The following is a 14,409-nucleotide window of genomic DNA, read 5'->3' as shown; positions in this document are numbered from 1 at the left end:
CATTTAGATTTGATTTGCATAAAATTTATTTAGGGAATTTACTACCACTCCCCTACACTTAGCCCATATTTACTAAAATTCCTCTACCTTTAGCTTTTTTTTCTGATACTCCTCAGCTTTTTGACTTTTACATCTCTTTCTCTCTTGCCCTTTTCATTTGTACCTTATTAAATTTTTTTTCTTTCCAAATTGATTGGTTAAAAAATGACATTGTGGAAGGATGGCATAATGAAGGGCATGGTTCAGCTAGCTCATATTGGATTGTCCAAATTACGTGATTCGTATCGATAGTGGTTGAGAATGATACAGATCCAATATATTTTTTTTAATCTCTAAGCCATGTGTAGCAACCCTAACGAGGAATAACATTGAGACCGATACTAATCCAATACTGATCAAAAAATAGACTAGTAAACTCATGATGATGGATGCATGAGACAAAAGATAAAAAAATAATAAATAAACAATATCCTTGATGACGAATGAGACAAAAAAAAAAAAATAATATCTTTCAGTTACTCAATACTAATGTGTTCAAAGAAATTAAAAAAGAAAAAGAAAAATTACGATATGGGAGCCAAAGAGGAGTTTAAGTTTCAGGCAACAAAGCAACATCTGAACCAAGTAATAATAGAAGGACAAGCCAGTTGGTTGTTTTCTTGGATTAATAAAAACATGTTTTGAACCAATCAATTTGAAAAAAGTTTAATAGGTTACAAGTGAAAAGAATGGGTAATCGAGATATTTTAAAAGAGCAAAGGAGAAAAAGATGTAAAAATCCAAAAACAGGGAAATATAAGAAAAAAAGAAGAAGTAAATATAGGACAAGTCCTGGGAAGTGATAATAAATTCCCCAATTTATCTCAGATATACACTGTGCCGCTCTAGCACAATTCTGCTAGCCGATTGATGCCCTTCTTTTACTCTATTTCCTTACTCCATTCAATTTGGCACCCCATTCTCTGGTGTCTTTTCCATCTTCCTTTTTTTCTTTTAGTTTGAAATTTCTGATAGTTATAGGACTGGTATTCTGTTATGGCATGGGATTTATGTTGTGAAAAGAGAACTCAATCTCTCTCAGATGGCGTTCTTTGGACCTAAAGAAGAAAGAATAAAGAAGAAGAAGCAGAGAGGGCCAAGCTCAGCCCAATGCTTCAAGCTTGGCTCGGTCTGGCCCTGAGTCAAGTATTCAGCTCTTCTTCAATTCTTAATCGTTCAATTCTTGCTCAATTTTAAAATTTAGTTTTATGGAATTCAAACCATTTTAACCCTCAAATTTTCACAACCGTTGGATTTTGAAAATGTACATGTGTTGCACGCACAAATCGAATTGAACAATTAAATATTGGACAAGAGTCGGATTTGTGAGTCAGGGCTAAAAATTCTCAGCACTGGCTTGCCCTCAGGGCCAAGATAACTTCAAACTAAGCTCAAGGAGGGCCAACATGGGCTCGGATCAAACTTACACCCCTACATGTATGCTTTGTAGATCGAGCACTAGTAGCGTAAGAGCTAGAGTTTGAGGAACGTGAGTTGTGAAGATAATGCATACAGGTGGTGAGAAGGCAAGATCACATGGGTGGATATAGATGAGAGGTCGAATCATTGAATTACCATGAATAAAGAGAAACAAGGGTTGAATGACCAATTCCGCTCTTTTACAATTAATTGGATATCCAATTAGTGATCTAATGATTGAGAAGAATTTGAACACACATCCCAATACATGAGTGTGTATCCCCAAATCCTTTCAGTCATTGAATCACTAATTAGACGCTAAATTAATCGAAGAGAATCTTTTTCCTAGGATGACACCCTTGAAGAGAAAAATAATTGCCAAATTGGTGAGAGAAGAGGGTAACAGTTGTGTATCATTAACTAATCTCTCTAAATAATTGACGCATCAGGCACACCACACTTTTCGTGAACCATAAACTGATATATTGCTGTATTATACTGTACGTGCCAATGGATTACAAAAAAGCTAATCTATCGATCACAGTATTGCATATGAGGAGTTAAAACCAAAGCCAAAATTGGATTTGAAAGTACCCACCTGAATTAGTTTTCAAATCTCCCGCCAACTTGGAAGACTGATATGTGGACAAAAACTTCTTCTTCTTGAAATCTCAATAGTTGTTGATTTAACACTATCCCCGCGATAAATGAGTGGAAGATGGAGGAGCGGCACGAGCAAGAGCTAGAGATTTTTCCCCGTTGTTCACATTCACGAATTTCCGCTTCCTTCCTGCTTTCACTTTTCCAACGCTTTCACGAATTGTGGAAGAGGTACAATTCGTGCATTGATCAAGGATTAATTCAGGTTTCCCTTTCCCTGATCTCACTGTTTCCACAGATTGAACTAAACATTCCTGCCACTCCAGTGTGGAGAGATCTTGAATCACTTCCTCAGTCTTAAGGAAAGCATAAGGTGAAACTGTGTCTTTCAGTTCCAGTGTCGATCGGAAAGGGACTAACAGATTGATTGTGCCAATCGAATTTGCCAAAACATCCTGAAACATCAAAAGCAGAGGAGCAAAAAAGATCTATTGATTCAGTGTTACTAAAAGAAGAAGCGAGATTTATGAGAAACGAATTCGAACGAGAATGATAAATGCGATTCCAATTCTCACCTTGGGACTTCTATGTAGTTTCGCAAATCCGTGCATGTTTATGATCTATTTAGACAAGCAGGATTGAATAGATTTAGATTGATATAACGTTCAAGCATCACTGTACAGAATAATGAGAAACGCAGTGAATCGAATATATATCTAGTTCACCTATTCTAGAAATGAAAATCGAGCTTCTAATTTTATAGAAGAAACTAAATCAGATCTTAAAATGGATCGATCTACGTACAACGAGAGGAAAATTTATAGAAAACTGACGGGAGAAAAAGAATTGAAGCTTATACTGAACAGATCAAGAACATTAAGATACCAACAAAGATGGATATCTTATGATTTAATGGCGAAAAAGAATTGAAGTGAAGATTTTGAATAAGGATATGAATAATGATACCTGATTAAGATGATTGACGCTGAGAACGTTCTCGTTGCGATTTTCCAGAAATGTCTCGTAGTTATCGAGCCACAACTTCGTCTTCCCTCTCATTTTCCTTTCGAGTTCTTCCTATTTCTCAATGTTTACTGTGAAATGTGAGTGGAAGCAGACGCTTTGTCATCCCGCCATAGCCTCCTTTTATAGGGCATTTCATTTTTTATGATGACTAAAATACCCTTTCGACCATTATTTTTTTAAGAGCATTAAATAATCAACTTCTCTTCTATGGAATATTTTTCTGTTCGGATCATGGATTTAGGGGACGGTATCGGTATCGGTATCGGCAAACCGATCCGATCCATCACGTTTCATATATACCACTCTATTTTCATCCCATTCACGAGTATCTCCCAGATTAGGAGCTATAAATTTCCGTGGAAGGCTTCCATTTCCATATGTTCTTCATCTGTTCTTAAAGTCCGGCAGAAAGCTCAGTTTGGTTTCTACACTTGCATCCCTTTGAAGCATTTAGGGTTTTAGGATTTCTTAGCCAAAGAATACTGGAATTTCGTTTCTATTATTGTTCTTGGTTCGTATTCGTAGTTGATTTTTCCCATTCATCGTGATTCTGTGACAGTTGAATGAGTCTCTGCTTGCAGGTGCTGGCGTTGACACTGCGGTAGTATTATTTTGCTTCACGATTACCTACCCTTTACTAGTTTCCCCTCTGAAGGATCAAAAGGCACCTCCGAGGTTCAGAGACAAACTAATAACATGGTCTTAGCTCCTCTCTACTTATGGTTTACTTGATCTATTCATCACTGCTTCCCATTATCTTACGCTGTAGCACTATTTGTTTCAGTCAGGCCGCAAAGAAACTGTACTTGATCTAGCAAAGTTTGTTGACAAGGGAGTCCAAGTCAAGCTAACTGGTGGAAGACAAGGTCAGCTCTAAATTCCTAAATTGTTTTCTGTTATTTATTTTTATTTTTTAACTTTTTTGGTGGTAGACAAGTGGGTTTTGTTAGTTCAATTGTGTGCAAAGGGAAGTGGTCTGGAAACTAAGGATTTAATGGATGAAACTTTGGACATATCATTGGTAATTTGGATGCTGTTGCAAGTTTACAGCTTAGAAAGATAACAAGCCCAAATTCTTTTTTAACTAATAAATTTATGGGGCATAATTTCAAATAAGTTATGATGCTGGAAAAACTAGAATATTGGGTCCTCTTTGTTCGAAACATTTATGAACTGCGAAGTACTGCTGTGATAATATATCGAGATATCATGCATAATTTTTACATTGCGTCAAGGAAATGGAAACAGACTATTGATGTTTAAGTTCATAAAAATAAAATAATGCTTATGACAAAATTTACCTTCTTTAGGGAATGCTATGAACTCTAAGAAGTAGCGTTTCCAAAGAGTTTTATTAGCTACATTTTTCTGAAGTAGGAGAGTTTTATCTTGTCTTTATTTTCACTAATCGTTGAAATTATAATATGACGTTTGGGATTTGTTTGAAGCCATGATGTGGGGTTGAGAGTCTAGGAAGAATCTAGAAGCAACTAATGCTTGAACCACACATTAGGACCAGGATGAAATCTAAGAATAGTTCATATGACCAGAACTAAAGTAATTTGGGAGTTCTAAATCTCATAACCTAAGGGTAAGATCAAGTACCAATCTGGTCTAATGTAATGGTTTTAACAGGTCTATCAATTGAAATAAGAATCTTGGAAAACAGAGGCAGGTAAATTGATGAAACCTAGGTTGCTTTGTAAGTAAGCTGAAATCAAGACTCAAGAGTAAGGAATCTCTGTAGAATCTAAGGATCAAAAGATCTATAATGATAGCAATGGGATAAAGATATCAGATCTGAAGTTTAACCTCAGAATTAGCAATCAACTACTTAGTTTAAAAATTTGATATACTCAGGAGGAGAAAAAAAATTAAGAAGAAAACTGTAGATAGAGTAAGATATGCAGGAAGAATAAGAAGAAGAGGTGAGGATAGATAGCACCTGATAAAAGTGATATTCAGAACTAGAAAAAGATGAAGTACAAAAAATTCAGCTAGCATGATGAGCCTTCAAATCACACTCTCATGCTCAGCATAGCAGCACCACATCTGAAAATAAATAAATAAAATTCAGAACTATATCTAGCTGTTAGAGTGTTCCAATCGATTACTATTACTCAATCAACCTGATCGATTCAGAGGGGGGGGGGAGTGCTGATTACACATATAGCCTTTGGAAATTCCTAACCCGATTTGTAAAAGGACTCCAAATCATTCACAGTCTCAGTAGAATAAACAAACTCAAAGCAGAACTATATCTAGCTGTTAGAGTGTTCTAATCTAACTCAAACTCTCTTAAGTTGCTGTAAACCAAGACATCTAATCACTATTAATATCATTCTCAAAGTTAAATCCACAAATATGAGCTTATAAATTAGGCTTTTCATGATGATATTCATCAAAATAAAAGGTCCAATCTATGTCATGCTCAAAGTTAAATACACAAATATTCTTGAAGTAATGTAGTACTGGTTTGAAGGTTCAAAACACTAGCCAAATAAAAAGATTGTACTCAAAGAATACTTCAGAATATAGGAAACAATCCTAGCAGGTCTAGGAGAAGGGTAAGTAGGTAATTAACCAACAAACAAATTAAGGAAACTAGTTCAAACAAAATAATATTTAAGTTCTGATGTGAACAGCCACTTGGTCGGTTGGTTGGTGGCTTGACTGTTGAGTGCTTGCCCCCAGGAGGTCAAGGGATCGACTCTCCTGTTTCAGATTTGTGCCATAAAGGCCCCCTCCCCCTCCCCCTCCCCCTGGTAGCTGTAGTAGTTAAAGTCCCATTGGGAGGTTAGATAGGAATAAAAAGAGAGTATCTCAATGAAGAGATAACATCAGAATAACCAAGAGTGGTAGTTAGGTAATTTCCAAGGTCAATTTAGGTCTCAGAAATTAAGAACAAGGATACCAATTGAGTTCTGTAATTAGTACAGGGATTAGATCACAAAACAGCAGACTATGGATAGCAAACAAAATCAATTCAGGTTTAAACAAAGTAAAGGATAAAAGAGAGATTTCATTATATCAGCAATTCGTCTGGTCAGATGGAGCTCCACTTTGGATCAAGTTCCTCTTAGATGATAAGGAAGACTCAATCAAAAGATGAGAGGATTTTGATGGCTAGATTTGTCTTAACAAAAATCTCCAAAAAACATGGGAGTATGTGATCCTCTAGAAGGGAAGATTCTAATTGCAAAAAACCCATATAAAACTCCTGGTATTGCATATGAACTGTGAATAAGGACAAGAAATAAAGAACCAGCAGCAATAAGAGAGCAAGAACACAAGAATGGTCCATCTAGCTTCACACCACAAGGCATCGATTGGATCACACCCCAATCCCTTCACCTTGATCACACATAAGGAAGTCTTCACGTCGAGAAGAATAGTCATAGCTGCAAGATTTTGTTTTTCAGAAATTGTGGGCTGTGGGAAGAGCCCTTAATTGCTTTTATTGAATTAAAAAGAGAACTAGAATTGAAGTGCAAAAGTCTCCACCGATTCCAATTTGTACAAAGACTTAAAGTCCTAACATCATCCTATGACTTTAAGTGATAGAAACAAAAGGGAATAACCCCCCCACCTCTTTAGCCGAGCTTTCTTAGAAGCTTGGCTATTACAATTAACACATAGGGATTAAATCACTTAATTGACCCATAATTGAACTAAATCTGAACCTGGTTCATTTCGGCTAAACCAAAGACCAAAAACATGAAATAAAAACTAAGTATAGTAACGACTAAAACAGTGAACAAAACAGCAACTTATTAGGCCATGGATTAGCCTCCTCCCTTGGACTTCTTTCTATGTGAGTAGGTCATCAAATCTGCATCACCTCTTATCGGCTTGAAAACATTTGTCTCTGACGAATAGGTGAAAGACATGTAATGCTCATATAAGTTGCAATCAAGCTTCTTGTAGTCATTAGCATGAACCAAGTACAATCATGTCATGGACGCCCCTCCCATTTGAAAAGAAAGGAAAGGTAGCCGGTGCCGCGACGAGTTTCCTGAATTTGTTTGTTGGTTAATTACCTACTTACCCTTCTCCTAGACCTGCTAGGATTGTTTCCAATAATCTGAACTATTCTTTGAGTACGATCTTGTTATTTGGATACTGTTTTGAATCTTCAAACGAGTACTACATTAGTAGACAAAGACATCTAATCACTATCAATCGCATGCCCAAAGTTAAATCCACAATTACGAGCTTATATTATATTAGGCCTTTTACAGTGATACCCATCAAAATTAAAGGTCCGACCTAGCTAACCCAAAGTCTATTATTCCTAGACTGCCGCCAGCCCCTTGTGGGCCTCTCATTCTTTTGTCTAGGCCTTTATAATGGATCTTGTCAATCTGTCCAGTCCAATGCAATTATGCGACTGCATCAAGCATTCAAGCCAATTCCTAACTTCTTCTTTAAAGGGACAAGGTATGAGTTCCTATTTCTCCATGCCTATCTTCATAAATATGACATAAATTTTTTTTTTTTGATATGTTAAATGTGACTTATATTGGAACAAGTTTTAATACCAGACGAGTGAATTGAAGCTTTGCCTTTTATATGGTGTGGCTCCAGGCAACATGGAGATGCATCTAGTCTAAGCTCTTTTATGAGAAGCTGTCTTCCTTCTGAGGAAAAAAAAAAAAACCATATAAACCTCGCATTCCCAGAAACCCTGGTAATTTCCTGCATGGAAGGTGGCAGGAAGGAGAAAAGAAAGATTTTCATGGTCCAATGCCACCCTTGGAGCGAAGACTAGTGCAATTCCTGTCTAGCTCCCCTGAAGTTGATGTGGGATACACCGCTTCTCTATCTTGTCTCCTATTTATATCTTATGCTTATTAATTAATTTCTGTTATTTCTACATATCCTCTATTATTTCTTTGATTAATAGCCCTACTACTATCACTCCTGCCCTTGCATATTTGAACAGGACAGGAATGCTTGCTATTTGTGTATTAACTTTAGGAAAACTAGATTTCTTGTCTTCAAATGCGCTTTCTTTTCTGTTTGATGAAACACATAATATCTTATTTAAGTTCAATTATTGATGGCCTTAAGGTTTATTGATTTCTTTAATTGTAGGATGTTTTAATTATGATATTTCTGTCTAAAGTTTCCATTTTTTTTTTCCTTCACTGGATTTAACTAATTGGCTTTGCTTATGGTAGGTATTCCCAATGCAAAATCTCCTTAGCGATATGATGTTTGCATAATGGCTTGTGAATTTTTTCTATTTGGTTTTAAATAAAGAGAACGTCAAAAGTCTTCTTCCTAGAGGTAGAATGACTTGGTAATCCTTTGTATCATAGTGACAGGGACTCTGAAGGGATATGACCAGTTACTAAACCTTGTGCTGGATGAAGCTATAGAATACATAAGAGGTATTTATTTTAGGTTTTCTTGATTGTATTACGTATTTGCGTTTACAGATGCACTCAAGAACTATGTTTGGAAAGCGTAGTGTCCTTGTTGTTGATTCCTGTTCTACCATGTGAGAAAGAAATATGATTGTAATTTTATTGCTTTGTCTTTTGAGAAGCAGAAATCTGTTGATGAGTTAATTACCAATAATGCCAAATAACCACGTTTTTTCATCTATGAAATTTTAATTATCTATCATCTGTATACATTCACTTCTTGAGTAACTGTTGTCTTGCCACTTTTTTTCTCAGTTTTTTAGGTGCTCAATTTGTATTCTTGTAGATACAGCTTTTCAATACCTCATAGATTCTTTTGGATTATTATCAGAAGACTCAAAACCGTTCCATTGATATGGATCAGGATGCTTTTAAGAGTTCACTTGTATTTTGTTCTTACCACTTCCTTTCTCAGTTTGTCTAGGTTTGGATATTAGTCTATTCAATCAATTAGATTACTATTTTGGGGGGGGGGGTGTTAGTTATTGCTTCATAGTTGGCGTCCTGACTTTGTTTTGGGTTGTTTTTATTTTTATAAGTCAAGGTTGAGTCAAAATCAATTTTTGTTACTTTTTAATAGGTCAAATATTTTAACCAGGTTTGATCCAACCTGAATTTGAAAAGGATTCCAGCGGCAAGATCTTCCTTCATGAACATTCAAATCTGGTTAAGATGGAGCTGGATTATAGAAGATCTTTCCCTCGATTTTATGCTCTATAGCTGGAGATGTCAGTGGGAAGAAGAGAGGTGAGATTAAAGTTGGAGAATGTCACGGATGAAGGGTTAGCTTTATCATGACCCTCCCCCATGCTGTGTGCATGGATCAAGGGGTCTATTATGGCCATTTTTCCAGAAGTGAGGTTGAAGTGGTGCACATGTGTGTGGCTCATGTGCAGACAATGGCATGGTGTTGTGGAGGCACACTTGTGTGGGGCTTAAGGGCCTAGAGGGTCACCCTTGTGTTCGTGCGGCATGTATGTGCGCTTGAGGAAGGGGTGTGCGTATAGCCCGTGTGCTGAGTGGGGTGAGCATATGCATGGCCTGTGTGCCTAAGGAAGGGGTGTGTGCATGGCTTATGTGCCTAAGGGGTGTGTGCATGGGTTTGATGCCTTGAGGATGGTGCTCGTGGGATATAGAGGCAAGCATGTTCATGAATGTGGGGGCATAAGGCGTGGCATGCTGGTGGATTGAGGTGAAACCATTGTCTAATGACGATTCAGAACATTAACGATGCTCCTTTTTGAAAAGTGCCAAAGGCTTAAGACCTACATTGAGAAGTGGTGGTGTGCCTCATCCCCCTTGGTGCTATGGCCTCTAGGCATGGCATCATGGCTGGCCACAAGCAAGGCACAATGTGTGGGGTTTGCTTGCCTCGCACGCGTTGTTGGCCACAAGTATTCCACTAGTGTATACTGTGGGCAGGCACTTGTGGGTCGAAGTGGACCTATAGGGAGACTACGTTTAGTGGAAGACATTAGCGTAGCGCACTGCCGTGAGGGCAGAGGCTCGTACTTGTGTTTGTGACTAAACCAACCATGCGACATTGGCTATACAAGGCTTGAGTAGAGTAGGCTATCTCGTGCCCTATAATGCAAGTGTGCCTCTCCTTAGCATGGTTTGGTTTGGCCTGCCTTGGACAAGACTATGGTGCCAGATATACTGGCTTGCATGGGGCAATAGTTGTGGCACGACATGGACGGAGGTACTTTAAGACTAGTCAACCTTTGGTACATGTTGTGTGGAGTGGTATAGCTCCATGGCCATTCATTAAGCTTTGACAGAACCCAAAGTGCAAGCATATTGAGGCGGCATAGTAGTAGCCTTGAGCTAGTGTGACGTTGCTTGTGCTATGACGAAATGGCACTATTGATGGGCCTCGATGACAGATGGGAACCTATATTGTTGGATGAGTGTCTGTGCTAAGATGCAAGGGGATGACTTCTAGGGTGCTAAGCTTGACACATCATGTGGCCCATTGGTGTTGGTGAGTGTTATGGTGGGATGCTATGAAAAGGTAATGTGGGCCAAGTCGTGTGAGTCTCGACATGGATTGTGGCTTGCACGATACTCATGTCTCATTACGCAAAATGTCTATGCCAGCTGGTATCATAGTATGATTGTGCTCGGTGCATGGGACATCAACTTGGTTGGAATGAAGGTTGTGCTCGAGCAATGAAGCGGAGGCATTGTGACGAGAGATCTTATGTGATGGTACCTTGTTTGTGTTGGTGTGCTTAATATGATTGTGAATCGGGTAGCAGCGGGGCTACCAAGATCATAGAGCTTTCTAGCCTCTATCATATGGGCATGGAGTGGGAGTTCTTGCCAACATTGCGTAAATTTATGCAACGCATGCTTAAGTCTTTAGTGCAACAGATAGTGCTAGAGCAATGTTATTGAGATGATCAAGAAAGTAATGACAACCCCATTGATATTTCTAGGGGCTCAGTTCAACAATTCAAAAGCATGCCATCAATGGGTGTTGAGCTGCACAATAGTTCCAGTTGGCTCAACTGCTCAAGGAATTGTACTACCATGCAAGGGCATGTCAACAAGGGATCTTGGGTGGCACAAGGTGTTGAGTAGTTCAAAAAGAGTTACCATTTAATGTTGGGTTAAGGCTAGAATAATGGGGTGTTAAGGCACAAAAAAAATGAAAGAAAGGCAAAAAGAAGAAGAAGGAAAACATAAAACAGAAAAGAAAGAGGAAAACCATGAACCAACAAGAACGTTGCCTCAAGGTGAAGATAAAAGATCAAGGTACTCAAGGGGTGTGGACAACCGCCTCAGGGTGAAGACAATGGTCGAGGGCCTAGAGGGGCATACTTAACGGCAATATGTGTTGAAGGACCACAATGTTAACGGTGTGCTATAAAAGTTGTTTTTGACAAGATCAAAATTGATTCACTCAAAATGGGGGATGGACAACTTGAGGGTTGTCAACAAGGACCCCAACATTCCCACAACTCATAATTTGGAGGATGAGTTGTGTGCTTGAGTGGGGTGAGCATTAAAGGCACAAAAAGGAAGAAACAAGCTTTGGTCGGTGCGATGTGGGGTTCATACCACGACAATGGGTGTCGGTCATTTGAGGTACTTGCGATGTGGGTGAAGAATGTGGTTGAATCTAGGCTTCAATGGTCGTGAAGATGAATCAGTGCGACTAGGGGTGGTCATTCATTTGAGGTACTAGCACTAAAGTTGTGTAGGGTGAAGAACGGGGTTGAAGTTGGGGTGAGAACGAAGTTGGATCCTTGCCATGACTAGGGGTAGTCATTCGTTCAAGGAACTAGCATGCTAAGTGAAGGTGAGGTCAGAGTGACTAGCCTAGGCGAAGGTAACATGCTGGTGGGAACTCCTACAACATGGTTCTGAGGGAAGAAGGGCCTTAGTTATGAGGTGTTTTGACCTTGGAGCACACACGTTAAGAGGGGCTTAGGAGACAACTAGATTTGGAGTTCATGTGTGAGTGGTGGTATGGGACATCATGTGAAGCTTATGGTTTCGATTTAGTGAGGGTTGGCTCAGGTGTGGGCACAAGCGATGGTGTTGCTCATGTTTTGGGGCACCTTGAGTGGTGCAAAGCATAGTTGTCAAGCATCTCCTAGGCGATTCATCCAGGAGCCCTAGTTGCCTTGTTGGTATCGGCTTGGGTCCAAGCCCCCTCCAAAGCATTGGGTTGCCTAGACGTCAGGATAACTATGGAGCTGCCCAAGATATGAGAAGAAAGTTTGCCAGTGGGTAATTATGATGTAACGAAGCATGGAAGGCTAAAAGAAGAGGCGTTGTGCTATCGAAGTCCGAGTTTAGGTGCTGGTAAGGCTAGTATTCAAGTGGGATGGTGCATTTTTCTTGAAGCCACAAGACCTTGGAGATTAGTTGGAAGTGGCATCGAAGACTATAGGAAGAGGAAAGCTTTACTGGTTGAACTTGTATTCTAGTGAGGTGGTGCATTTTGCTTGGAAACACAGGACCCTTGGAAAGCAGTTGGAGGTGTTGGTTGGGTGGGCTAAGCCGAATCATTGCAAGGAAGTAGTTGCATGGGTTGATCTCTCATTAAGGTGTTGGAACTATTGTTTAAGTAAAACACCATAGTGTTCATGAGAGCGTTAACTGATTTTATGGGGAGAATTCTTACAGACTAACAATTGGTTCTATCGTGATCCTCCCTCATGCCCACAAGGGGCCTACTATGGCCATTGTTTCGGAAGTGAGGTTGAAGCGGTGCATAAGTGCGTGGCTTAGTTGCCAACAATGGCATGGTGCTGTGGAGCCTGCTTGTGTGGAGGTTGGAGGGCCTAGAGAGTTTTCCCCATGCTTGTGGGGAATGCATATGCACTTAAGGAAGGGGCGTGTGCATTGCCCGTGTGCTTAGTGGAGTGAGCGTGTCTATGGCCCGTGCGTAGGCCTACTGTGGCCATTGTTTCGGAAGTGAGGTTGAAGTGGTGCATAACTGTGTGGCTTATTTGCCAACAATGTCATGGTGTTGTGGAGCCCTCTTGTGTGGAGTTGGAGGACCTAGAGAGTTTTCCCTATGCTTGTGGGGAATGCATATGCACTTAAGGAAGGGGCGTGCGCATTGCCTGTGTGCTTAGTGGAGTGAGCGTGTCTATGGCCTGTGTGCCCAAGGATGGGGCGTGTGCATAGACCGTATGCTTAGTGGAGTAGGCATGTGCATGGCCCTAGGTGCCCAGAGGATGGTGCTTGTGGGCTACAGAGGTAGAGGTAGACATGTGCATGACTGTGAGGGCAATGCATGGTATGCTGGTGCATGAAGGTGAAACCATGTCCTAGTGACGATTCAGAATATAACGATGTCTCCTTTTGGAGAAGTACCAAAGGTTTGAGAGCTGCCTTGAGGAGGGTTGGGGTGGTGTGACTCGTCCCCCTTGGTGCCATGAACCCTAGGCATGGCATTGTGGCTGGCCACAAACAACGCATTGTGGGTATTGTGAGCAAGGTGGCTACCACAAGCTAGGCACTGTGTGCAGGGTTGGCTGGCATTGCATGCATTGGTGGGCATATGTATTCCACAGGTGGATACTGTGGGCGGGCATTGTTTGTCGAATTGGACTTTGAGTGTCTCCCTTGTGGATTGGATGCATCCATGGGGACTACATTTAGTGGAAGGCACTAGCGTAGCACACAGTCATGAGGGCAAAGGCTTGTGCTTGAGTTTGCTACTAGCATCCACTATGCATCAGTGGCTACACAAGGCTTGAGCAGAATAGGCTATCATGTGCCATGTAATGTGGGTTTGCGACCTGTCATTGGCATGGCTTGGGTTCGGCTTGCCTTGGACAGGTCTGTGGGCTGCTAGCTAGAAGCATGCATGGGGCAATAGTGGTGGCATAATATGGAGTGGTGCAGCTCCATGGCCATTCGACTACGCTTTGATGGAACCCAAGGTACAAGCATAGTGAGGGCGCACAGTTGTAGCCTTGTGCGGGTGCAAAATTGCTTGTGCTAAGACAAAGTGGCACTAGTGATGGCCTTTGATGACACGAGGAAACCCATATTGCTGGATGAGCGTCTATGCTAAGATGCAAGGGTGCAACTTCTAGGTACCAAGCTTGACGCATCATGTGGCCCTAGGTGTGGGTGAGTGTCTTGGTGGGATGCTATGATAGGATAATGGGGGTGTGAGCCTCGTTGTGGATCACTGCTCATGCCCCAGTGCACATACTGTGAGCATGTTTGTGTGAATGCAAGGGTGCTGGGATGGAGTAAGACTGGCCTTGGCTGAGGTGCCACACGGGGATATGAACCCGAGAACAAGAAGCTTTCATCAAGGAGGTTGAAACCCCTCCAATTTGAATCCTATTACTGGAGATTGCAGTGGGAAGAAAAGTGGTTGGTGGGTGGGTAGGTTTGGAGGGGGGTGGGGGGGGGG

At 40.6% G+C, this 14,409-nt stretch overlaps 2 protein-coding genes across 4 annotated transcripts in view; one reads left to right on the top strand and one right to left on the bottom strand.

Moving 5' to 3' along the window:
- Positions 1 to 1,918: 1,918 nt before the first annotated feature.
- LOC122059691 lies at positions 1,919 to 3,291 on the bottom strand. Its single transcript, XM_042622660.1, has 3 exons — positions 3,025 to 3,291; positions 2,634 to 2,678; positions 1,919 to 2,513 (listed from the first exon to the last, which is right to left on the bottom strand). The coding sequence occupies exons 1-3, from the start codon at positions 3,115 to 3,117 to the stop codon at positions 2,151 to 2,153; spliced, it is 501 nt and encodes a 166-aa protein (XP_042478594.1). The 5' UTR covers positions 3,118 to 3,291; the 3' UTR covers positions 1,919 to 2,150.
- A 117-nt stretch (positions 3,292 to 3,408) lies between these two features.
- The window catches only part of LOC122059693 (sm-like protein LSM7), a 15,301-nt gene continuing 4,300 nt past the window's right edge, over positions 3,409 to 14,409 (top strand). Inside the window, exons 1-4 of one of the 3 annotated variants that reach the window (XM_042622661.1) lie at positions 3,409 to 3,500; positions 3,666 to 3,783; positions 3,869 to 3,950; positions 8,409 to 8,480. In XM_042622661.1, the coding sequence (XP_042478595.1) occupies positions 3,781 to 3,783; positions 3,869 to 3,950; positions 8,409 to 8,480 (157 nt within the window). In that variant the 5' untranslated portion in view covers positions 3,409 to 3,500; positions 3,666 to 3,780. Of the gene's footprint in view, positions 3,596 to 3,643; positions 3,784 to 3,868; positions 3,951 to 8,408; positions 8,481 to 14,409 lie in introns of all 3 variants that reach the window. The other 2 variants (XM_042622662.1, XM_042622663.1) reach the window with 2 other exon arrangements.

The sequence above is a fragment of the Macadamia integrifolia genome, chromosome 13 (genome assembly GCF_013358625.1).
Source record: "Macadamia integrifolia cultivar HAES 741 chromosome 13, SCU_Mint_v3, whole genome shotgun sequence".
NCBI classification, from domain to species: domain Eukaryota; kingdom Viridiplantae; phylum Streptophyta; class Magnoliopsida; order Proteales; family Proteaceae; genus Macadamia; species Macadamia integrifolia.
This window is presented reverse-complemented; position numbering and strand designations above follow the sequence as displayed.